The sequence below is a fragment of the Echeneis naucrates genome, chromosome 9, assembly GCF_900963305.1.
Source record: "Echeneis naucrates chromosome 9, fEcheNa1.1, whole genome shotgun sequence".
Lineage (NCBI taxonomy): Eukaryota > Metazoa > Chordata > Actinopteri > Carangiformes > Echeneidae > Echeneis > Echeneis naucrates.
The window spans coordinates 19346782-19366431 of NC_042519.1; the positions used below are offsets into that span (position 1 = coordinate 19346782).

The 19650-nt window shown below is 42.2% G+C and overlaps 1 protein-coding gene across 1 annotated transcript in view; it reads right to left on the reverse strand.

Moving 5' to 3' along the window:
• Positions 1-585: 585 nt before the first annotated feature.
• LOC115048475 (lipoxygenase homology domain-containing protein 1-like) overlaps positions 586-19650 on the reverse strand; it is a 37895-nt gene continuing 18830 nt past the window's right edge. Inside the window, exons 5-45 of the mRNA XM_029509941.1 lie at positions 18629-18743; positions 18156-18236; positions 17751-17935; positions 17516-17614; positions 17040-17188; positions 16079-16202; positions 15666-15775; positions 14521-14661; positions 14272-14407; positions 13565-13725; positions 13385-13471; positions 13038-13173; positions 12786-12940; positions 12205-12365; positions 12017-12093; positions 11732-11928; positions 11459-11651; positions 11075-11235; positions 10829-10945; positions 10627-10756; positions 10096-10247; positions 9050-9183; positions 8826-8971; positions 8576-8680; positions 8369-8497; positions 8109-8273; positions 7061-7242; positions 6860-6976; positions 6577-6739; positions 6129-6283; positions 5829-6038; positions 4561-4687; positions 3878-4086; positions 3220-3347; positions 2832-2949; positions 2500-2677; positions 2109-2294; positions 1787-1957; positions 1542-1674; positions 1149-1304; positions 586-1066 (exon numbers count right to left, since the gene is read on the reverse strand). Coding sequence (XP_029365801.1) covers positions 586-1066; positions 1149-1304; positions 1542-1674; positions 1787-1957; positions 2109-2294; positions 2500-2677; positions 2832-2949; positions 3220-3347; positions 3878-4086; positions 4561-4687; positions 5829-6038; positions 6129-6283; positions 6577-6739; positions 6860-6976; positions 7061-7242; positions 8109-8273; positions 8369-8497; positions 8576-8680; positions 8826-8971; positions 9050-9183; positions 10096-10247; positions 10627-10756; positions 10829-10945; positions 11075-11235; positions 11459-11651; positions 11732-11928; positions 12017-12093; positions 12205-12365; positions 12786-12940; positions 13038-13173; positions 13385-13471; positions 13565-13725; positions 14272-14407; positions 14521-14661; positions 15666-15775; positions 16079-16202; positions 17040-17188; positions 17516-17614; positions 17751-17935; positions 18156-18236; positions 18629-18743 — 6260 coding nt within the window. The remainder of the gene's footprint in view (positions 1067-1148; positions 1305-1541; positions 1675-1786; positions 1958-2108; positions 2295-2499; positions 2678-2831; positions 2950-3219; positions 3348-3877; positions 4087-4560; positions 4688-5828; positions 6039-6128; positions 6284-6576; positions 6740-6859; positions 6977-7060; positions 7243-8108; positions 8274-8368; positions 8498-8575; positions 8681-8825; positions 8972-9049; positions 9184-10095; positions 10248-10626; positions 10757-10828; positions 10946-11074; positions 11236-11458; positions 11652-11731; positions 11929-12016; positions 12094-12204; positions 12366-12785; positions 12941-13037; positions 13174-13384; positions 13472-13564; positions 13726-14271; positions 14408-14520; positions 14662-15665; positions 15776-16078; positions 16203-17039; positions 17189-17515; positions 17615-17750; positions 17936-18155; positions 18237-18628; positions 18744-19650) is intronic.

Here is a 19650-nt window from a genome sequence, read left to right on the forward strand (position 1 = left end):
TTTAGTGGCAGAAAATTAATGGGTAGTTTAACAAATTAAAAATCAAAGAATTAAGAAATGTTGAAATTATATTAAAATTAACTCTGTGCCTATCAGCACCATTATTATTATTATTGATAATACAAACTATTATTGTCATAATTATAATCTTAATACTGCCTACGCTCTTTTTTTTTCCCCCACAAATATAAGTTAAAGGCTTTTTAAAACTTTGAAGTCCTGCAGCTACATTAGACGTTATCAAAGGAGAGAAAGTCAATTGTTTCCTGGCTCTCCTTTTTACCTGTAAGTGAGTATTTAAAAAAGCAGAGTGTGATCAAACAGGCAAATAAAAGCACGAAGACCAAATATTTATTGTGCTGGATCAGTGGTTTTAGGCAGTATTCACACTGCGGTGTTTTATAAATTGTACAAGAAACGTTGGTGGCAAGTGTGATTTTGTTGCTGGAAAAAGGGCCACCTAAACAGTTGGCACGACCTTAAAAAAGTCCACGGGTGTTTGAGAGGCTTTTGCATTCAGATTCAGTCTGAAAAAAAAAAAAAAACAGATAAGCAAAAAGTGTCTTTGTCTCGCGCGCCCTCCTGCTAATATCTGGGGTAGAGGACTCGATTAATCTGCCCGTCGGCCTTGTGCGTGTCCAGCCACTTCCCGCACTGGAAGATGGTTGTGACAGAGTTGGCTGTGTTGGTCACCTCCACGCACTCTAAGTACCACCCACTGTTGGACCTGCTGTCATCGTGCTCCACTTTGACCCTGAGAAGCTCCCCGAGGTCCAGCATCTCCAGAACAAAGCGATCCGTATGCCCCCTCTCGAAAAGGTTGCGAAACTTCTGCCGCAGGTGACGTCTGCCCGAGTCGCCATTGACGCCATATAAGGTGATGAAAACGTTGGCGTCTGTTCCTGCACTTTTGACGTCCCCGGTGATGACGATTATTTCGTACTTGACAGGAACCAGATTGCGGACTTTGCTCGCGAAGCTCTCAACGGACTTGTAGCACTCAAATGTCAGGAACTGGTCCTTTTTGGCTGCCAGGGGGATTTGTGCATCACAGTGGAAGAAATATCTAAACGGGACGGAAGATTCTGAGCCACATCCGTACTCCTTTACACATGATATTCTACATAATACGATGCAGAGCCACTCACTTGTTTCCCAGCTCCTTTTCTGTCACCACTACCTCCGTGACATGCCAGAAAGCTTCCGTCTTCACTTTCTTGCCGTCTTTTGTTATGTGGCCAAGGCAGATGCCAGCGATCTCCCCCACATGTTTGGATGAGAACTCAAACGTGTCAGTGGCACCACTGTGGGAAAAAAAAAAAAAAGTTTTAAAGACTAAACAGTTAAATTTGGTTTTGTGCCAGAGAGCTTTTCTTTTCTATGTCCCATGGGATTAGCTCTCCAGAGAGCAGGGACTTGGAGAAAACAACTTGAAGCAACAAGATAAAAGAGGGCAGAAAAACAAAACGCGAAAGAGGGGAGATTATGTAAGGTAGCATAATAGGGGCAGAGGCACCTATAGGCTCTCTTTGAAGACCTACCATAAGAACTTCTTTTTCTTATTCTCTAGAACAAACTCCTTGGAGCGAGCTTTCCTTCCCTCCAACACAATCCAGACATTTTCTGTGGTAGCTGCATTGTCTGAGTTCGCAGTTGTTGTGGCAATTTCATATTCTGCAGGATTGCAGAGAAACAATTGCACTATAATCACTTCGCATCTGCCAAATGCTTCTAATTAGCTGCAAATCACTCATTGCGATTAGAGTGTTTGTAATTATGCCTTAACTGGTTTTGTCGCTGAGGTCTACAGCGTCATTGTTGGCACAGGCCAGCTCCCTCATAGTCTGCCCGTCGTCTTCACTCTTAGCCAGCCAGCGGTCGCAGGGGAACCTGAAAGTCTGGTCCATTGCCTCGTCCTTCACGTCAATGTACTCCAGGTGCCAACCGGGAGCGGGGCCTATTTACAGCGGGAGCAACAAAGTCCACTGTGGATTTATTGCCTCTACACGCGGCCATCCAAATACATATAATCCTTTAATATTTTTCTCTTGTTGTCATGAACAAAAGATCTCTTCAGTTAAGCTGCTTGTTACATCAGCTCATCTCACCTTTGTTATCATGCCACACTCGGATCTTGGAGAGTTCGCCCAGACTGAGCATGTCAGGAAATCTGAACACGTCCTTCATTTTGCGCTCAAACTTGTTCCTGTTGGTGCTCTCCTTCAGAGGCAGCGTCCCAGTGTCCCCATACTCCCCGAAGACGATCACAAACACGTTGGCGTCAGTGCCAGCACCTAAAACATCACATTTACATTTGACATGACACTTCAAAGCAGCTTTGACACCCTGTTTGAAAGATTTAAACAGCATCTCTCTCAGCTTGCGTATTATTTTCTTGATGGATTGTAATTATTGTAAAATACAAAGAAAAACTCAGCAGCCATTGATTCATTTGGCTGCTGTTGTTTGAATACGCTGTGAGAAACTGAAGTTACTTACCAACAGTGTCACTTGTCTGGACTTGGATGATGTAGGTTGTTCTCTCCACCATCTCCTCGTCGTCCACTTCGGCTGCCAGCTCACACACCTTGGTCCTCTTAGGTCCTTTGGTTTTTGACAGCCAGTTCTCATAGGTGAACAGATACACTTCCTCTGTGGTCAGGTTCCGCATCAGGATCTAAAAGCATTTACTTTATTTTTATCTTAAAATCAAGACTTAAAGGAGTGCAATTAAAAAAAGGTGATTTTTTTGGCATTATTTATTACACATTGTGCTTTTTTGCCCTAAATGGTTCTTAAATGCAGAGAAGTTCTGGCAGTCTCGATCTTACCCTGTCAAAAAACCAATCTGGGCGACTCCCGCTGCCATCAATCCGAACTCTGATCTTTTTCAGAGGAGCAATGTCATCGATCTCCAGGCTGAATGTGTCTTCTTGGCCTCTTTCAAACCTTAATGAGAACAGCATATGGTGTGAGTTTAAGTTTGCATTGGGAAGTATCTGGCTACGGGAGAGTAATCATAGCGAAATAGACCTGAATAGATGTGATTATTGCTGATTGATAGCACTCTGAGTAGCTGGAACTGCAGGGCAATCAGTCTGCCCCTGTCCAAAATAATCAAAACTACCTACCAGCACCTTTAAACTCTAAATCACACTGATTAGCATGTGTCTTTAATCTATGTTCACGATTGTATTGGGGGGTCAATGAAGGACAGACCTGTCCTCATTTTTAGGCAGCAGCATTTCCTCTGTGGTCCCGTTTGCTCCAAACACAGTCAAGAAAATGTTGGTGTCGGTCCCTGCATACTTAGTGTCCCCTGTGACAACTGTGACCGAATAAATAACCTAAGACAGACAAGTAGATATTGCAGGAGAGACAAATTATGTTTCCTTACATAACACATAAACCAAGTGTTTTCCAAAATATCATGATACCTCTCGGGCGCAGGATGACTCACTTTGCGGATAATGTTAATCGTGCTGGAGTCCAGCACATTGAACAGTCTGGCAGTCAGACCGTCTCCCCTGTCTTTAGCCAGCCAGCACTTACATGGGAAGATGTACTTGATACCTTTGGTTGGCACGGCAACCGACAGCTCATCCACCAACCAGCAGCTCTCTGGTGTGACACCGTTATGGCCGAGCTGAAGGAGAAAGGGAGAGAGAGCATAAAGAGGGGAGGGGATAGAGAAAGAGGGGGAAGGTAGAGCCGGGAATTGATATAGCATTTGATTTTGTTTGGTCTAGGTACCAGAGTTCATTATTACTGGGTGAGAATGGCTTTGTTAAATTTTTTAACATCAGTGCATCTGCGGAAGCAGCAGTGAGGGGACGGTTTCACAGATTTAGCTACAGAGACAGCCCTAGATTCTCACTTCCACCCTCTTGATCTCTCCCACGTCAGCTCCATAACACACAAAGTGGTCCATGGTGTCGGCTGTGAAGGATTTCTTTCCCTCCGGCAGGTCCAACCACAGTCGTTCCGTCTCGACTTCGTTGGGACCGCTGATGATGACGTAGACCCTGGCTGTTGTGCTGGCGTCACGGTCCATCCCCGTGGACAAGGTGAAGTGATAGGGGATGACTGATCGAGAGGGAAGAAGACACGAAGTGTGTTTTTTTGTTTTGTTTGATTTACTGGTGCAGGAAGTTCATGTTAGCTGACAATAAAGATGGGAAACAGATGGAAACTGTCTGAGTGAAAAAAGAGCTCCTATCAGCAACTTTAAAACATTACATCTAGTTTTTTTCTTATGCTGCAAAGCCATGAATTGTTATTACTATGTTTTGTCCTTGAAATATAATAATATTCTTATTACCTATCAAGCTATTTTCTTTGTTTCCTGTCTTAATGCTGAGCTAAACTAAACTGCAGCTGCCTGTAGCTTCATATTTACTGCCCAGATATGAAGCCGTAAGAGGTATCGATCACAGCCAGAGTAAACAAACGGGCTAAGAAGTGAATGAATGAATGACAAACGTTGTATAACATTTTGTATTACTTCTAAATGGTCTTATTTCCTGAAGTTTTGCCTTCAAATACCATGAAAATACTTACTTGGACCCTCTTCATTGACCGCCACCTTCTTCTTCTTTTTCTTCTTGTTGGCGTTTCTGTCCAGCCCCAGTTTGGCCTGAGCCATCCTCTTGGAATGAGGATCAATGTTTCTTTCGCCTTCATATCCCTGAACCAAAAACACGAGACCAACTTCTCTTCTCTTTCAGAACTAACGGTGTTGCAAAAGTTGATTGAAAATAGAAAAATTAAAAAATATGAAATTAAATTAAATGAAAATGAAAAATCTGAAATAGAGAGTGCTGGAGCGTCATGACTTGGCCTACAAAATTATAGCAGATGAATGGAAAAGATCCAAACCAGCAGCACGAAACCGAGCTGGAGTTCTCAGTGCAGTAAAAACAACTTCAATGAACGTGCAAAATGAAGGTCAGAAAGGCATCTTGTATTTCACACCATTTTTGAGTTGAGCAGTATTTCTAAGATTTTGGATAAATATACAGAAAAGTTTAAACTAAAAGTAATTCTGGCTGTGTTGCCTCTGTGCCCACGAAACCTGAGACTTTCTGCAACATAGATGGAAATGATGAGTCTGAGCCAAGAGTGCTGCTGCGGCCGTATGGAAAACTACAGCAGCCCTCACTTTATAATATCGTGATGATACATGACTGTGGGTCAATTTCAACATTAATTCATGTTTGTTTAGTTTCACTTTTTTTTCCCCTTACTTTTGCTGTATTTTTATTGTTATTCTCTTATGTTGTGTTTGTGGAGCAACCGTCTGGACAGATTCTCTGTGTGCTTCAATATAAAAAATAGATTCTGTGAGTCAGTGGCTAAGAGACCTTTCCTTGGCAATGGAGATAAAAAAAAAAAACTGGTTTGGTGCAAAACTGAATATAAAAATAGAGACAAAGAGAGAAGCAGTTTATAAAATGTAAGGTATGCAAGTCTCATAGAAATCTTTGGTAAATGAGTTGATATCAATGGAAAAATAACTCCTCCAGTGTTTTTAATATTAAATACAGAGCACACTGGTGATATTTGAATGCTTTCAGATTGATTTTTTTTTTTTTTTTTGGTGGGGGGGTGATTAATGGGTGAATTCAGTAAATAATCGACCTACGCAAACAAATCTGTAAGGTTTGTAATGCATTAGCAATGGTATCCTTGGACTGCATCTTTAAGCTTTGAATGATCTCTGCTTGTAAATTATTTATTGTGTAAATGGGTTGAGCTTGATAATATGGTTTTAATGCGCATCTGTGCAACGCAGACAAACACACACACAAATGTTTCATCCTCCTCACCTTGACAAAGAAAGTCCTCTCTATGCGTTTGTCCTCTTTCTTAGTCGACAGCCAGCGCTCACACAGGAACATGTAAACCTCCTCTGTTTCCACATCCAGCAACTCCACTTGGTCCAGGTACCAGTCAGCCCCCATCTTGGAGTTGTCGTGACGAATACGAATCTTAAACACTTGCCCCAGATCCACAGCCTCAACAGAAAACTTATCCACCTGAAAGGCAGAGAGAGCGTAACACACTTTCCCTCTGGAGAGCAGAAGAAATGTGACGTACAGCGGTGTGTCTCACCTGTCCACACATACCTGTCCTCTCTCAAACTTGTTCTTGTTATTCTCAGATTTGGCAAGCTTGCGCTCCCCCGTGTCTCCCAGGTCTCCATAGATGATAAGAAAAACATTGGCGTCGGTCCCTGCTCCGTACATGTCACCTGTCCGCACGGACACCTTGTATGTGTGGGCTGTGGTGGAGGAAGGACATTTTAATCAGAAGGAACATTTGTAATAATGTACAGCTGAGCTACAAAGTTCAAGTTCTCACTTGATTAGTTTTTTAGTCCAGAAGTACACATTTGTTAAAATGTCCTACTTGTCTAGTTCGATTAACGCTCTAAATCCCAACAATATTCAGTCAACGACACAAAAAGGGAAAAGGAAGCAAATCCTCACACTAGAAAAGGTGTAGTAAAAGAATATTATTCAAACAATTAACCAAGTGTTTACATGTCACCATTAAAAAGCAGGACAAACGTACTTTCCAAAGCATCATCCACCTCAGTTTCAGTGGTTTTCAGCGTCCCATCCCTGAGGAGTTTCTGTGTGATGATGTCTGAGGGGACCAGTTCCCTCACTGTCTCCCCATCATCTTCAGACCTGGCCAGCCAGCGCTCGCATGGGAAGATGGTCGTCTCCGAGCCCTGCCATTAAACACGGACATATCCCCAAATCACTGCATCAGTCTGTCCGGTGCTGGAGGGAAACAAGCTATTGGTGATGCACTTATTTGTGCAGGGAGAGTCTCAAATGGGATTTTATACCTTTCCTTTCCTGAGCTGCCTCCTGATCTCCACTCTGTCGAGGTGCCATCCTGGGTTGGTGCCTCTGTTGTCGTGTCCTATCCTGATTTTCTCTATAATATCACCAACATCCTCCAGCTGGGGGAAAAAAAAAAAGCAAGAGTGTTTGCAGAGCTGCCGCTGGCATCATAAAAGATGTATAGCCCAAACCCCCACACTCACTTCCACAATAAACATGTCCTCAGCTCCCCTCTCAAAGTACAGACGACTCTCTCTCTTGTTAACGCACAGGTGTTTCTGCTGTGTGCTCACTCCCTTACGTCCGTACAAGGCTATGAACACAACAGAGTCTGTTCCCGCACCGAACACATCGCTGGTGTATACCTTGATCTCATAAGGCACGTCTGAAAGAGGAGAAAGTGGAGGGAGGGAAAGTGAAAGGCTGGTTTGGTTTGGGTTGACACAACAAAAACAGAGGAGAAAAAATAAAAATGCTTAGAAGGACATCAGTGTTTATTTGAAGTGACCAAGATACACTTTACATTTTACTGGACTCAAGGATGAGGTGTCCCGACCTTTGATTGGGAAAGGCTAAAGAGAGACCTCACAAAAAAATGCCTTTGGCCTTGTGAATGTGAATATTTCGGGAACTCTTTGAAGGAATCTCTTCCAATTTGGAATGAACGACCCTTTGAAATTATTAGATTTTGGTGGACAAAGGTCAAAGTTCAAAGTCTCTGGGACCATTTATAGCTGTAACTCAAGGCTTCGCAACTATGACAAAATTTCACTCTACCCAAGTTAATATTTAATACGATTCTGGGATGTAACCTGATATTACGTAAACTATGGAAAGTGGAAACTCTAGTTTAATGCTCTGATTAGATAATGCCTTTAGACTAAGCAGATAAAAGGGGAGTATTTTCAAGATTATATTCCAAAGTTTGTATAGTGTGTAAAGATTGTGTGTAGAAACCTTTGACCTTATATTAACATCTATAATATGATGTTTTTTTTTATTTGTTAAAGGTGAAAACAAACTACGGGATGAAACAGTGTCTTGTCATGTGTGAGTGAAGAAGAGTCTTACTGCAGTGATGCAGTGGTGAAGTTAAAAGGCTTTCACAGCGACACACACACACATCTTCACAGCTCCCACTTTCCCACTTTCAGCAGAGTCATTTTGCAAGAAGCACTTTTACAGGAACGATTTCTCAGGCAGAGGATTGCTCTTTTCACCAATCTACTTCTTCCACGGCTGTTCGCTCACATGGTGTGTAGAATTCAGTCTGCAGCTCAGCGGGAAACAGATCCCTCACTGTCGCGCCGTCATCCTTCCCCTTATCCAACCAGCGGCCACATGGGAAACGTAGTCTCTGACCCTGCGAGGGGGCGTCAATCTCGACCCAGTCCAAAAACCAACCGTTCGAGCCTCCTGATGGCGGAGAAACGTCATATGTCATTCACTTTCATATAGTTTGAAGTATGTGACTGCTCATATTTGGTGTGTAGAGCCTTTTCTTTCCCCACCTGAGTTGTTGTACCCGACCGTAACCTTCTCCAGGTCACCCAAGTCCACGGCCTCCACTGTGAACTCATTGATCATCCCCTGCTCAAACTTATTCTTATAGGTCTTACAAGCCTTTAGGTTGATGATCCCTGTGTGTGAAAGGACATGAGTTAAAATTCACAATTAAACCTGTAGATGAAGCACGAGTCTGGGATAGAGGATCTAACCTGTGTCGTCTTTTTCACCGAATAGGATGGCAAAGACGTCCGCATCAGTACCAGCATACTTCTTTTCTCCGTTTTTTATCTTAATGTTATATGTAGTAGACATAGCTGTAAGATAAATTTAGCAAGTTAGTTCACGAACCCCTTTCATCTTCAAACTAATGCATGAATTCCTCTTTACTGTCTACACCTGCATGTTTCATCCCCTTTTATTTCCCTCTACTAAAACATGAACCAGCTGTGAAACTGTTACATTTCTGCTCCAGTCCAAGCCTGGCACCTGTCCCCTCTTCATCCTCATCCTTCCTCATGAAGGCTTCGTCCACAGACACCAGCTCTCTGGCTATCTGCCCGTCATCCTCGTCCACTGCCAGCCAGCGGTTACAAGGGAAATAGTACCTGTGAGCCCGGGAAAATGCTTCTGATCAGCACTTTAAGGCAAAGCAACATGATCAGCTGTAAGCCGGTTTCACCTACGTTGTATCATCCTTTGTGTCCACTATCTCCACACGATCTAGGTACCACGAGGAGTAAGGCTTGGTGTTGTCGTGACGGATTCGCAGCTTCTTCAGAGGGCCCAGATCAATAGCCGTCACGGTGAAAACATCTTCCTGCAGAACAGAGCGACCGTAGGCATTGCTGTGTTGAACAAATACTTTTACTTCACATCACAAACATTCAAACACACTTGTGGGTAGTTTTGCAAAATTCACTCACATTTGCATAAACCAAATAAAAACAATTAGACAGAAAAATGAAAAAAGTCTAAGTGGTTATTGCATATGCATAGGTGCGATTAAAGAAGCTGCTCCTATGTCCAGTATGTCTGTAATCACTGACATGTAGGAACTGTCAGAGGCCAACAACCTGAAGGTCACCAGAACAATATTAGTGCTCTGGAAAGGCAGCAGGCGTGGGCGACGTTTTCCAGGGAAGGGAGAGAGCAGCGAGTACTTTTTTCGTGTGCATTGTTTATGATCCTTTGAAGAGCCAATCTTTCCTATCACTGAGAGACAACGGGGCTATTGTTGCTTTTGATCAGAAGGGAGACTTAATTATCTGTGGTTGTGAGCTTTGTGCTCCTGTAGAATAAGGTGTGATGCAAAGATGAATAATTCACAGGTCTGAATGGAGTAAAAGTAGGACAGGTTCAGGAGCACGCAGGTCTCCTCAGAGCTCCTTTCAGTCACAGCTGCTTTGCCTGCATGGGATCATGTAATCCTAGCAGAATACATTCCCACCCACAACTCAGTGCATGGCTCACATCGCGTTCAAGTGCACCAGGAGACGCTTCCAGTGCATTGGATGAGATCATTTTGTAATTTCCTTTTTCTTGGTTTATAGTGCAACATGAATAATGTCTTTTCCTGCCCCGCATTTTCCAACTTCACCTGCGAAATATTCACGATTTAAACTCTAAATCATCAGATTCATTCCTCTTTTTTTTTTTTTTTTTTTTTTTTTTTTACATTTTTGGCTGGTTTAAAAAGCAGTGATCATCTCTTTTGTTGGCCTCATCGTACCTGACCACGCTCAAATTTGTTGAGGTTGTCAGAGCTCTTCAGGTAACGCTCTCCAGTGTCTGCATTTTCTCCATAAATATTAATGAAGACGTTGGCGTCTGTCCCAGCCCCAAGCATGTCACCAGTGAGGACGCACACTTCATAGGTGTTGACTGTTGGACAAAGCAAGGGATGAATTACTAACACCTCTTTGTCCTGTCACATGATGAATGTCGGTCAGGAAACTGTGTCAAATCAAACACAGGGTGTCTGTGATATGAGTAAACAATGAAAATGAAGCAAATAACATATACATATCTGTGCATTCACACCTGTGCTCATTAAAAGGAATGTGTCAAATGGTCAAAAACCTCATTTTCATCCAGCAGTCACCTGTGTGTTGATATTTTTCCCACATGGGATACATGATACATTCATGCCCTGCATGAATTTGCCCTTAAGGGTTTGGGCGTCCAGACAGAAGCTCTCAGACCTTCAACACTTATCTCATTGAAGTACAAATTAGACTCATTTATACTTTATAATTTGGACCTTCCAGCTCTGAGCCCTCAGGCAGCAGCTCGACCACCAGCTCGCCGTCCTCCTCTCCCTCAGCCAGCCAGCGTGAACAGGGGAAATGGTACTTCTGCACCACCTCCTGCATCTCCTCTCCTCCCTCTTCGTCCTCATCGTCATCATCTGTCTTCTTTTTCTTCTTTTTCTTCTTCTGCTCCTTCTTTTTCTCTTTGGGCACCAAGGCCATGATTAAATGCTTGACATCCAGCGACTCCAGGAACCAGCCAGACCCCAGACCCGAGCCATCGTGACCGACGCGGATCTTGAAGATCTTCCCCACATCTTTGGCTTCTATCTAGGGAACAGTCAAAAGTTTCAACCCAAAATGTAATGTTTGGACAGCCACATTTCTTTTAGGGAGTGAAGTTCATCTGCAAAGGTGCATTTTGTAGCCAGAGAAAGCACAAATGCTGAGCATCGATACCTTGAAAATATCTGTGGTGTTACGCTCAAAGTTGTTGGATCTGCTCTCAAGGGAGATCACCTCTGTCTTCCCCTTGTCTCCGTAGATCTGGATGAACACTCTGGCGTTGGTGCCAGCAAACATCACGTCACCGGTCATTACTGTTACCTCATAGTTAATCACTGGAAAATAATAATTACAAAGTGTCTCAGGGTTTGCATGTGCATACACAGGATCAAAGAATTTACAAAAACAAACATTCACCAGTCTAAGAAAGGAGATGAAAACTGGCCCAGCAGCATATTTACAGCACAAAAAAATGCAATCAAGGAGAATATTATGGTGACTGAAATGACTTGCTGACTGCTGTCAGTGTTTTTCTTTATTGATGTGAGTGTTGCCTACATTCTTGTACGTCCACGATCTCGCTTGGGTAAATCTCCACCTCGGTCTTCCCGTCAGCCTCATCTTTGCATAGCCATCGGTGACTGGGGAACATGTAGTTCTTCCCATGAACTGGAACCAAAATCTGAACGCTGTCCAAGAACCAGCCGGCGCGCATGCCTTCATTGGTGTGGCCAATCATCAGACGGTTGATCTGGAATTAAAGATTGATCAAACGATTCAAATACTGTGAATAAGCACCTCGAAGAAATTATGTTAAAAAGAATCTTTCACCTGTCCAATATCAAAGGTCTCCACTCTGAAGATGTCAATGCGACCCGTCTCGAAGTAGTTTCCCAGGTTGTTGGCAGAGACCACCAGCATGATCTTACTGGTGTCGCCTTTCTCTCCATACAGCTTGACAAACACGTTGGAGTCTGAGCTGCCTCCGGGGATGTTGCCTGTCTTCACTGCGATGTGATAGTCCAGATCTGACACACACAAACACGCACACATAGAAGCTACAGAATCAGGTGTGTGAGTGGAATATAAATATTGGAGTAAATTAGTGTTATTTACTGTAAAGACGCTGCCCATCTGAGAACGGCACCAACTCTCTTACAATCTGTCCATCATCCTCGTTGCGGTCCAGCCACCTGCACGGCGCATTCGGCAAACAAAAATGTCAGCTCACCTTATGCTTACTTACACGAGCACGCACATGATTCAGTTCTTTTTATTCTGTATTCACACTGAGATGGATGGACCTGTTGCAGGGGAACTCCACGGCACGGGCCTCTGCCTGTCCCTCCTCTCTAACAATCACTTTATCAAGGAACCAGCCGCAGCCTCCACCTTTGCCGTCATGTCCAATCCTCACCCTGCGCACCTGCCCGATGGCTACCGCTTCGATTATGAACTCATCCAACTACAAAGGAAGACGATGAGAAATACATCACATCACATCTTGATGCCATTTGATAGAGAACATGTGGTGCAGTAGGAGAAAGTTGCCTTGTCAATATAAAACATTCTCAATGAACATTAGGCTGGAAAAGAGATTTGGCAGATTTCACAAGAGATTTGCTTTATTACTGGGGTGAAATCCATAATCAGGCAGAAACATATTCCATCAATTTGTCATCATTGGCAACAACACCAGAAACTGCACACAGCATGCTGCAAGCACAGCTAATTGGCTTAATTATAATCACACTGATTAGTGTTTGGCTCCTGTGTGTGTGAGAGAAAATTGTAAGTTTAATGCTCGTTGCCTGGCTGAAGAGCTGGCTACAAGAGACAGACAAGATTTTATACAGCATCTCACTGACGTACTGAATGTACCCACGTTTCCTTTTTCAAACTTGTTGATGTTGTTTTTGCAGTTGACCAGCTCCCGATCTCCGGTGTCTCCCTGGTCTCCAATCAGATTGAGAAAAACGGATGCATCTGTGCCACTGCCGCTGATGGTCCCCGTGCAAACTGTCACTCTGTATTTCAACACTGTTTAAAAAAAAAAAAAGTGCTTTGTCAAGTTTTTATCAGTGTTTTGTACAAGCAGACTTTTTGGTTGCTCACAGATGGAGGTCCATATACACACAGGGAAGTGGCTCAGAGATCAGATCCCCACAGGCAGGCAGCTCCCTCACTACCTCGAGATCATCCTCACTTGTGTCCAGCCACCGCTCACAATGAAATGAATACTTTTCCTTTGTTAAGGTTTTCATCAAAGTTGCCTAATGGAAAAAAGGCAATAGTGAAAAGCGTGTTTGACTTGATATATATATATATATATATTGCTATATATATATTGCTATCAATATAGGGGCAGCACAGCGGCATTGTGGTTATCGTAGTTATGAAGTGGCCTTCAGAAATGTGCAAAAATGCCACAAATTCAGCAAATGTGAACTAACTGTGCAATTATTACAGAAAGGATTTCCTCACCTTGCTAAGATGCCATCCTGCAAAAGGACTTCTTTTCTCGTGCCAGATGCGGAGTTTGATCAAATTTCCTAAATCAGGCAGCTCAACCTGTGATAAAGCATAAAATTACATTATTACACAGTCTCGTTATTAGATGTGTTGGGTTAGATATTGTGAGGCATTTAAAGATAGGATACGTGCCATAAATCTGTCCACCTGTCCCTGTTCGAAATTGTCGGTTTTGTTGTCCAGACTGATCTCGTCTGACTTGCCTTTGTCTCCGTACACCTGGAAAGAAATATCTGCGTCCGTTCCTGCATTGGGCAGATCGGAAGTCCAGATCCACAAAGACCAGGGGTGTTCTGAGGAGAATCAGACCAAACCATCATCAGTGATTTAGGGGCGATGCTGTGTTTTGTTATACCTCAGGCCATTTTAAAGGTGCTAATGCCTCATGTATTTATTCATGAGAGTTCCTGTTCGACTCCCACACAATGTTTTAAAGGAGGCCCTGAAATTGTGCTGCTGCTTGGTGTGGCTATCATGTTAAAGCTCGTGATTACAGAAGACAGTTCCCAATGAATGGATGTGAAGAAGATTAAAGAGTGCCAATGCACAAATTCTGACATTCTGTCTAAGAATGACAAGACAACATCCGAAATGAAGAAATTTGTTCCATAACAACTTGGAAATATTTGACTTCATCTCAAATGAAAAAGGAAAGACAACACTCAACACTAAAATTAGAAAGTATAATGAAGGCAGACTGCCTGCCGAGTCATTATGCAAATATTTCACACATGTAATGGAGTCAGAATGGTTTTGCTCAGTGTTTCAGGAGGTAAAAGAAAAAATGGCAGCATTTACTGGTGCTGCTGACTGGACATAATGATTAACATTCAACCTACTTTTCTGTCTCTTCTGCCTAAGTGAGACCATCTCATAGAGCTCCCTCTCTATCAGCCCATCTCCCTCCTTCTCATCCAACCATTTACTGCATGGGAAGGTCTGCTCAATCCCTGTAAATGGACAGTAAACCACTACCTGCAACAACAACGGGAAAAAAACAAACAAACAAACATCGATTGGGCTTCATTTTGTGCTCTGTAAATTAGCTTTTAGTGTTGCGTGTATGTGTGCGTGGTTGTTTAGTGTACCTTCTCGCAGTACCAGCCAGCACTGACTCCTCCGTTGTCGTGACCAATGGTGACTCTGCTGAGGGGACTGAGGAGGGCAGCAAGCTCGACATTAAAGATGTCCGTCAGGCCGCGCTCAAACTTTCCTCCTTCCAAAAACACCTGCATCACATACATCAGAGAAAACAACTATGGATTACAGATAATAAATTTGCAAGCCAGCTCTAATCTAGAGCGCTTACTGCAACGATTTGCTGATCAGCACGTGATATCCAGATCTGGAGTGCATATTCAGATACATTCATACTCAGAAGGAGATTGAGGAGAAAGCTGTTCTCTTTGCTCTTCACACATGAAGTCTGTGCTTACAGAGGAAAGAAAACAGATCTCCTCCATGCAGAATACGAGCCTTCACCTTCTGACCGACAGTTTAGAGTCAGTGTAAACTAAACTGTTAAACACCAGTTTGTTCCTTCTCTTATCAACATTTGAAGCAGCAGCTACTAAATTCTTTTATTAATTGCGATGACACATTCGCACCACATCATGTGAAATATTTTGTTCCGGCTGGTTTTTGTCTTTTTTTTTTTTTTTACCATTTCTGTCTGAGTTTTTGTCACTTCAGGGCTCGACGGCCATGCAGTAATGTTTTTAGTTTGCCTGCATCGAGTTTACTAGTTGAATTTGTATGGCATTTATGCACTATCTGCACTTTTGCTCAGTTTTCAAAAGAATCCTGTTTTTACTGCATTTCTGGAAAATAAAAAACTCACTATATAGTACATCTTGATCTTGATATACCAAGATGCTGGTATGAGTTTGGGTCTTTGCTGAGAATTTCTTAAATGCCTGTAATACTGAGGCCTTTACGTAGCAAATTGTGCATCAGTGTCTGATATGGATGGACATAAAAGAAGCAGCACACTCAAAGATGTAAAATATATCAAGAGTTTCATAATCACAAAACTAACTCAAAAATCATCTGGAACATACTAAAACAAGCATTTCACTTAAGTAAAAATGATTATTGCATACAGTCCTTTGGTTAAGGACAAAGTCTTTATCCACTCTGTTTCACACAAATAAAAAACTACAGGCGCAGCTATTGTTCTATAAGATAAGTCCATGTTATGCACTCAGTTTCTTGGGCACAGTCTCTTCATTACCTTGCCACTGTTCTTCAAGCCCTTTGTTCCATGCATCACAATGTGGATTTTGGAGTTGGTCCCAGCACCACGGATGTTCCCCGTCACAATCTGGACGTTGTACACAATACCTGGCAGATACAGTAACATGTCAGGCTATCAGAGGCTCTGCCAGCGGGTCACTATCGTTCATTGCACTCATTCTCCCAAAGGAGCTTGAGCACGAACTAGATCAACCACATCGAAAGATTGATAGCCTGACCCAACAATTGCGTGCTGGAGGTGATTCCCTGTGTCTTACATTCCTTTGTGCAATAGTTTTTAAAACAGGTAAGAACACCATTATTTCAAAAACGAGGCAAATAATTAGGACACAAAAAAGCCTCTTAGTGAGCTAATTTTTCTGCCATGATTGGATTCACTGACATCCTCACCTGTGGGCTGGCTCCCTCCAACCAAAATGTCCCTCTGGATCTTCCCATCATCCTCATCAATAGCAAACCAGCGATTGATTGGAAATTCATACACTACTTTGTTTCCCAGGTCATCCAGAACCACCTGTACAAAAAGGCAAAATAAGGAAAGAAAAATGGCACCATAACAGACAATACAATGGAGCCCAAATGAGATGAAGTTGCAGAGGTATTCCTTTTCATGTGCTGCTACACTTTTAAATATGCTCTGGCAAAATTGAATTTATAATGGCACAGTTGCAGATAGTGACTATATGAAATTTTATCTAGTTTAGACGTTTTACTTTGCTTCCTGTAGGACTGTGAAGATAAGAATGAAAAAAAAGGTATGTAAGCTGCAAAACTAGCTGAACTAATTTTGCTGAAAGACATTTACTCATAACTAACCCTCAGTGTGAATATCATCGACATGAACTTGACAGCAGTGCAAAATAAGATATGATTACGGTTGTTGTAACTGCTGATGTTTGGTCTGTGCGACCGCTGCCAACAAATCCACTGCCTCCTCTGTCTGTTCAGTGTAAGGCAATCCCTTAATGGGCCATGGTTTCCCTTTACAGAGAGTGTAGAATGACGACATGTGCATCCTGTGTGTGCGTGTGTGTGTCTGTGCTGTGCACTAGGCATGTGCTGGAGGAGCAGGGATACCAGTCTCAGATGAAACGACTGAGAGGAAATAAGAGGCTCACATGTCTTAAGTACCTCTGTAGAGGCAGAACTGAGCAGAATGAGGAACAGAAACACTGTAAGACTCAAGTATTTGTTTCAAGATAAGAAAATGAAAGATTCTCAAGCTTCCCATAATCCAACAAATAAAAGTTAATGTGCCGTTCTTTAATTACGGACTTTGGATGTGAGAAATTTTCCCCAAAAATATCTAGGTGCTAAAGATGCAGTGTTTTAAGTGACATCTGTGTTTTACCTTGTCCACAAACCATCCCGCTGAGGAACCTTTGTTATTGTGGCCAATGGTGATCTTCCTCACTTTACCCAAGTTTGGTGACTCAATGGTGAACTTGTCCTCAGTGCCTTTTTCAAAATTATTCTTGTCATTGTCAAGTCGCCTCACCCCTGAAGGGAAAAATAAATAAACAGTAAAATGATCCAGCTAAAACAATCATACTAAAATTGATAATAAGAAGAAATAGTAAAATCAAAGTTGGGATTCACTTAAGGAAAAAAACTTGAAGTAGAATTCCTATTGCAGTTGTGTCTTAACATATGTGTTAAACTGTCTTAATTAACATGTGAACTTAGTTTTGAGGATTTTGTGGGTCACAGTGATTTTGACTTTTGACAACTTTCCCCCTTTGAATCCTATTCAAAGATACTTTTCTCATGACGTTATGCATTCGGGCTGTCACTGACGCAGAGGCATCAAAAAATGACATCGTTTACCTGTGTCTCCAAACTCCCCAAAGATATTGATGAAGACATCTGCATCTGTTCCACTGCCTTTGACGTCCGCAGTGAAAACGTTCACGACGTACTTGTTATCTAGAAAATTCGAAAAAGGTATGCATGTAACTTCTGTGTGAGTAAATATGAAAATGAAACTTTAACTCCATGAATCACTTGAGGCGATATGGTTGCTACAAATAAAATTTGTGTTGGCTCAACTATGTATACATACATTTGGGCATTTCCATTGGGTCCATGCTGCCCAGCAGGTCTCTGACATGAAGACCATCTCCCTCCGCCGTACTGAGCCAGTTGTTACACGCAAAGTAGAACCTCAAGTGAGGCCTGATCACATCAGTCACCACCACTCGGTCCAGGAACCAGCTGGGATTCAAGCCGGTGTTGTCGTGCTCAATCCTGGAGTGACAGAAAAATAACTTCTGCATAATTGAAGTTAATTTATCTTGCAAATGAATTCAAACGAGTAAACAAATCTCCCTACATCTGATCCAAATTCAGAAATGTCTGGCCTAGTTCAAACAAAAAGCCCTCAGAAACATAATCACCGGTGTGAAGAAAAAAAAAAAAAAAACACACCCTGAAACAAGCAGGATGAGGGATGAGATGCCTGACTTACCTAATCTTTTTCAAAGGCCCAACATTGTGAGTTCTAATTCTGAACACGTCTGTTTTGGCTCTTTCAAAGGCTGTGCGACTCCTAAAGTGACAAAATTATCTTTCCAGTTATCAAACTTTAAACAAAAAACATCCATATCCACACCTGGTGCATGCTGAAGGCTAGTAGTCTTCCAAATTTAAGACAAAATCATGCTGCAAACACACACACACACATCACACTAAAATCTGTCAGACAGCATCTGTCTGAGCATTTACTCCTTCACAACCATCCCCAGTGTGTCAAGAAGTGAATAAATACCTCTTTTCGGTGCTGTTACAGTGAAGAAAAACAGATATGTTTTGGATTATTAATAAAAAGGACTCCAAAAAAAATTATTATTAAATACCATAACCCGGAACGGTGCGCTAAATACTTTGAAAACCTTTATTTGACCAAATTGTTTAACAAAGATTTCCTTGTGGGCAACTTACTTGCTGGTCAGGTGGACTTTGGGAGTGATGCCATAATCTCCGAACAAAGAGATGAAAACATTGGCATCGGTGCCTGCACCTCTCTCGTCACCGGTGGTGGTGACCACCTCATACACTGCAGGGTTTAATGCCAATGGATGCAGGAAGATACAGATGAAAAACACGGCAAGAAAACAAGCATCTCAGCTTTACTTTGTAACTCCTGGGCCCAGGAGGCCAATCCATCTATATGCTTTTTCCTCCCCTGGCAAACAAAACCATGACCCTTTGAGCCAAATAAGCCATGTTCATCTTTTATTTAATGGCATTCTTATGCTAGAGATAAGCACGTTGATGCACATTGTCGAGTTTGTAATGCATAAATTCTTCTGTGAAATAAATAGTTCAGCAGAAAGCTGGGAAAGGAGTAAGGAGTCTTATATTTTAGAGTGGCGATCAAACTTTGAGATTTTTATGGATGAATAGAACGGCCTGATACAGTGGATGTAAAAAAAAAAGCATTATCATTGGAAACCATTTAGATGCCGAGGGAATATAATGAGCAGTTTCAGTGAGCCTAATTGGAACCATCTTTATTGGTCTGGGCTCTGATTATGCTGGTGACTGACTCAAATGCCTCTGAGTGTGTAGAGACACTGTGCTTAAGAATTAAATAGACACTTTGAACAGCAACAAGTTTTTTCTCATTTTTCCTGATGAATGTGATAAAGTTAGTATTGAAAAAGTAAAAAAAAAAAAAAAAAAATCTGAAATCTTCTAGGAACGATCCCCAGTCCTTCTTTTGGATTTTTACATGCGACAAAACATGAACGTCAGAGGACTTGGACACTTATTGGGATGTGAAACCTCGAGACATAATTGAGTAGCAGGTGTCATGTAGCTGTAGGTCGAAGATAACATCACGAAGATGCATGCATACAACATCACTCTGTCTAATGTTACCATGCACATCAAACTAAAGCACGGCCGCATTACCGCTGGGAGCCACTCATAATAATGATTCACCTCTCCTCTGGGTGTCA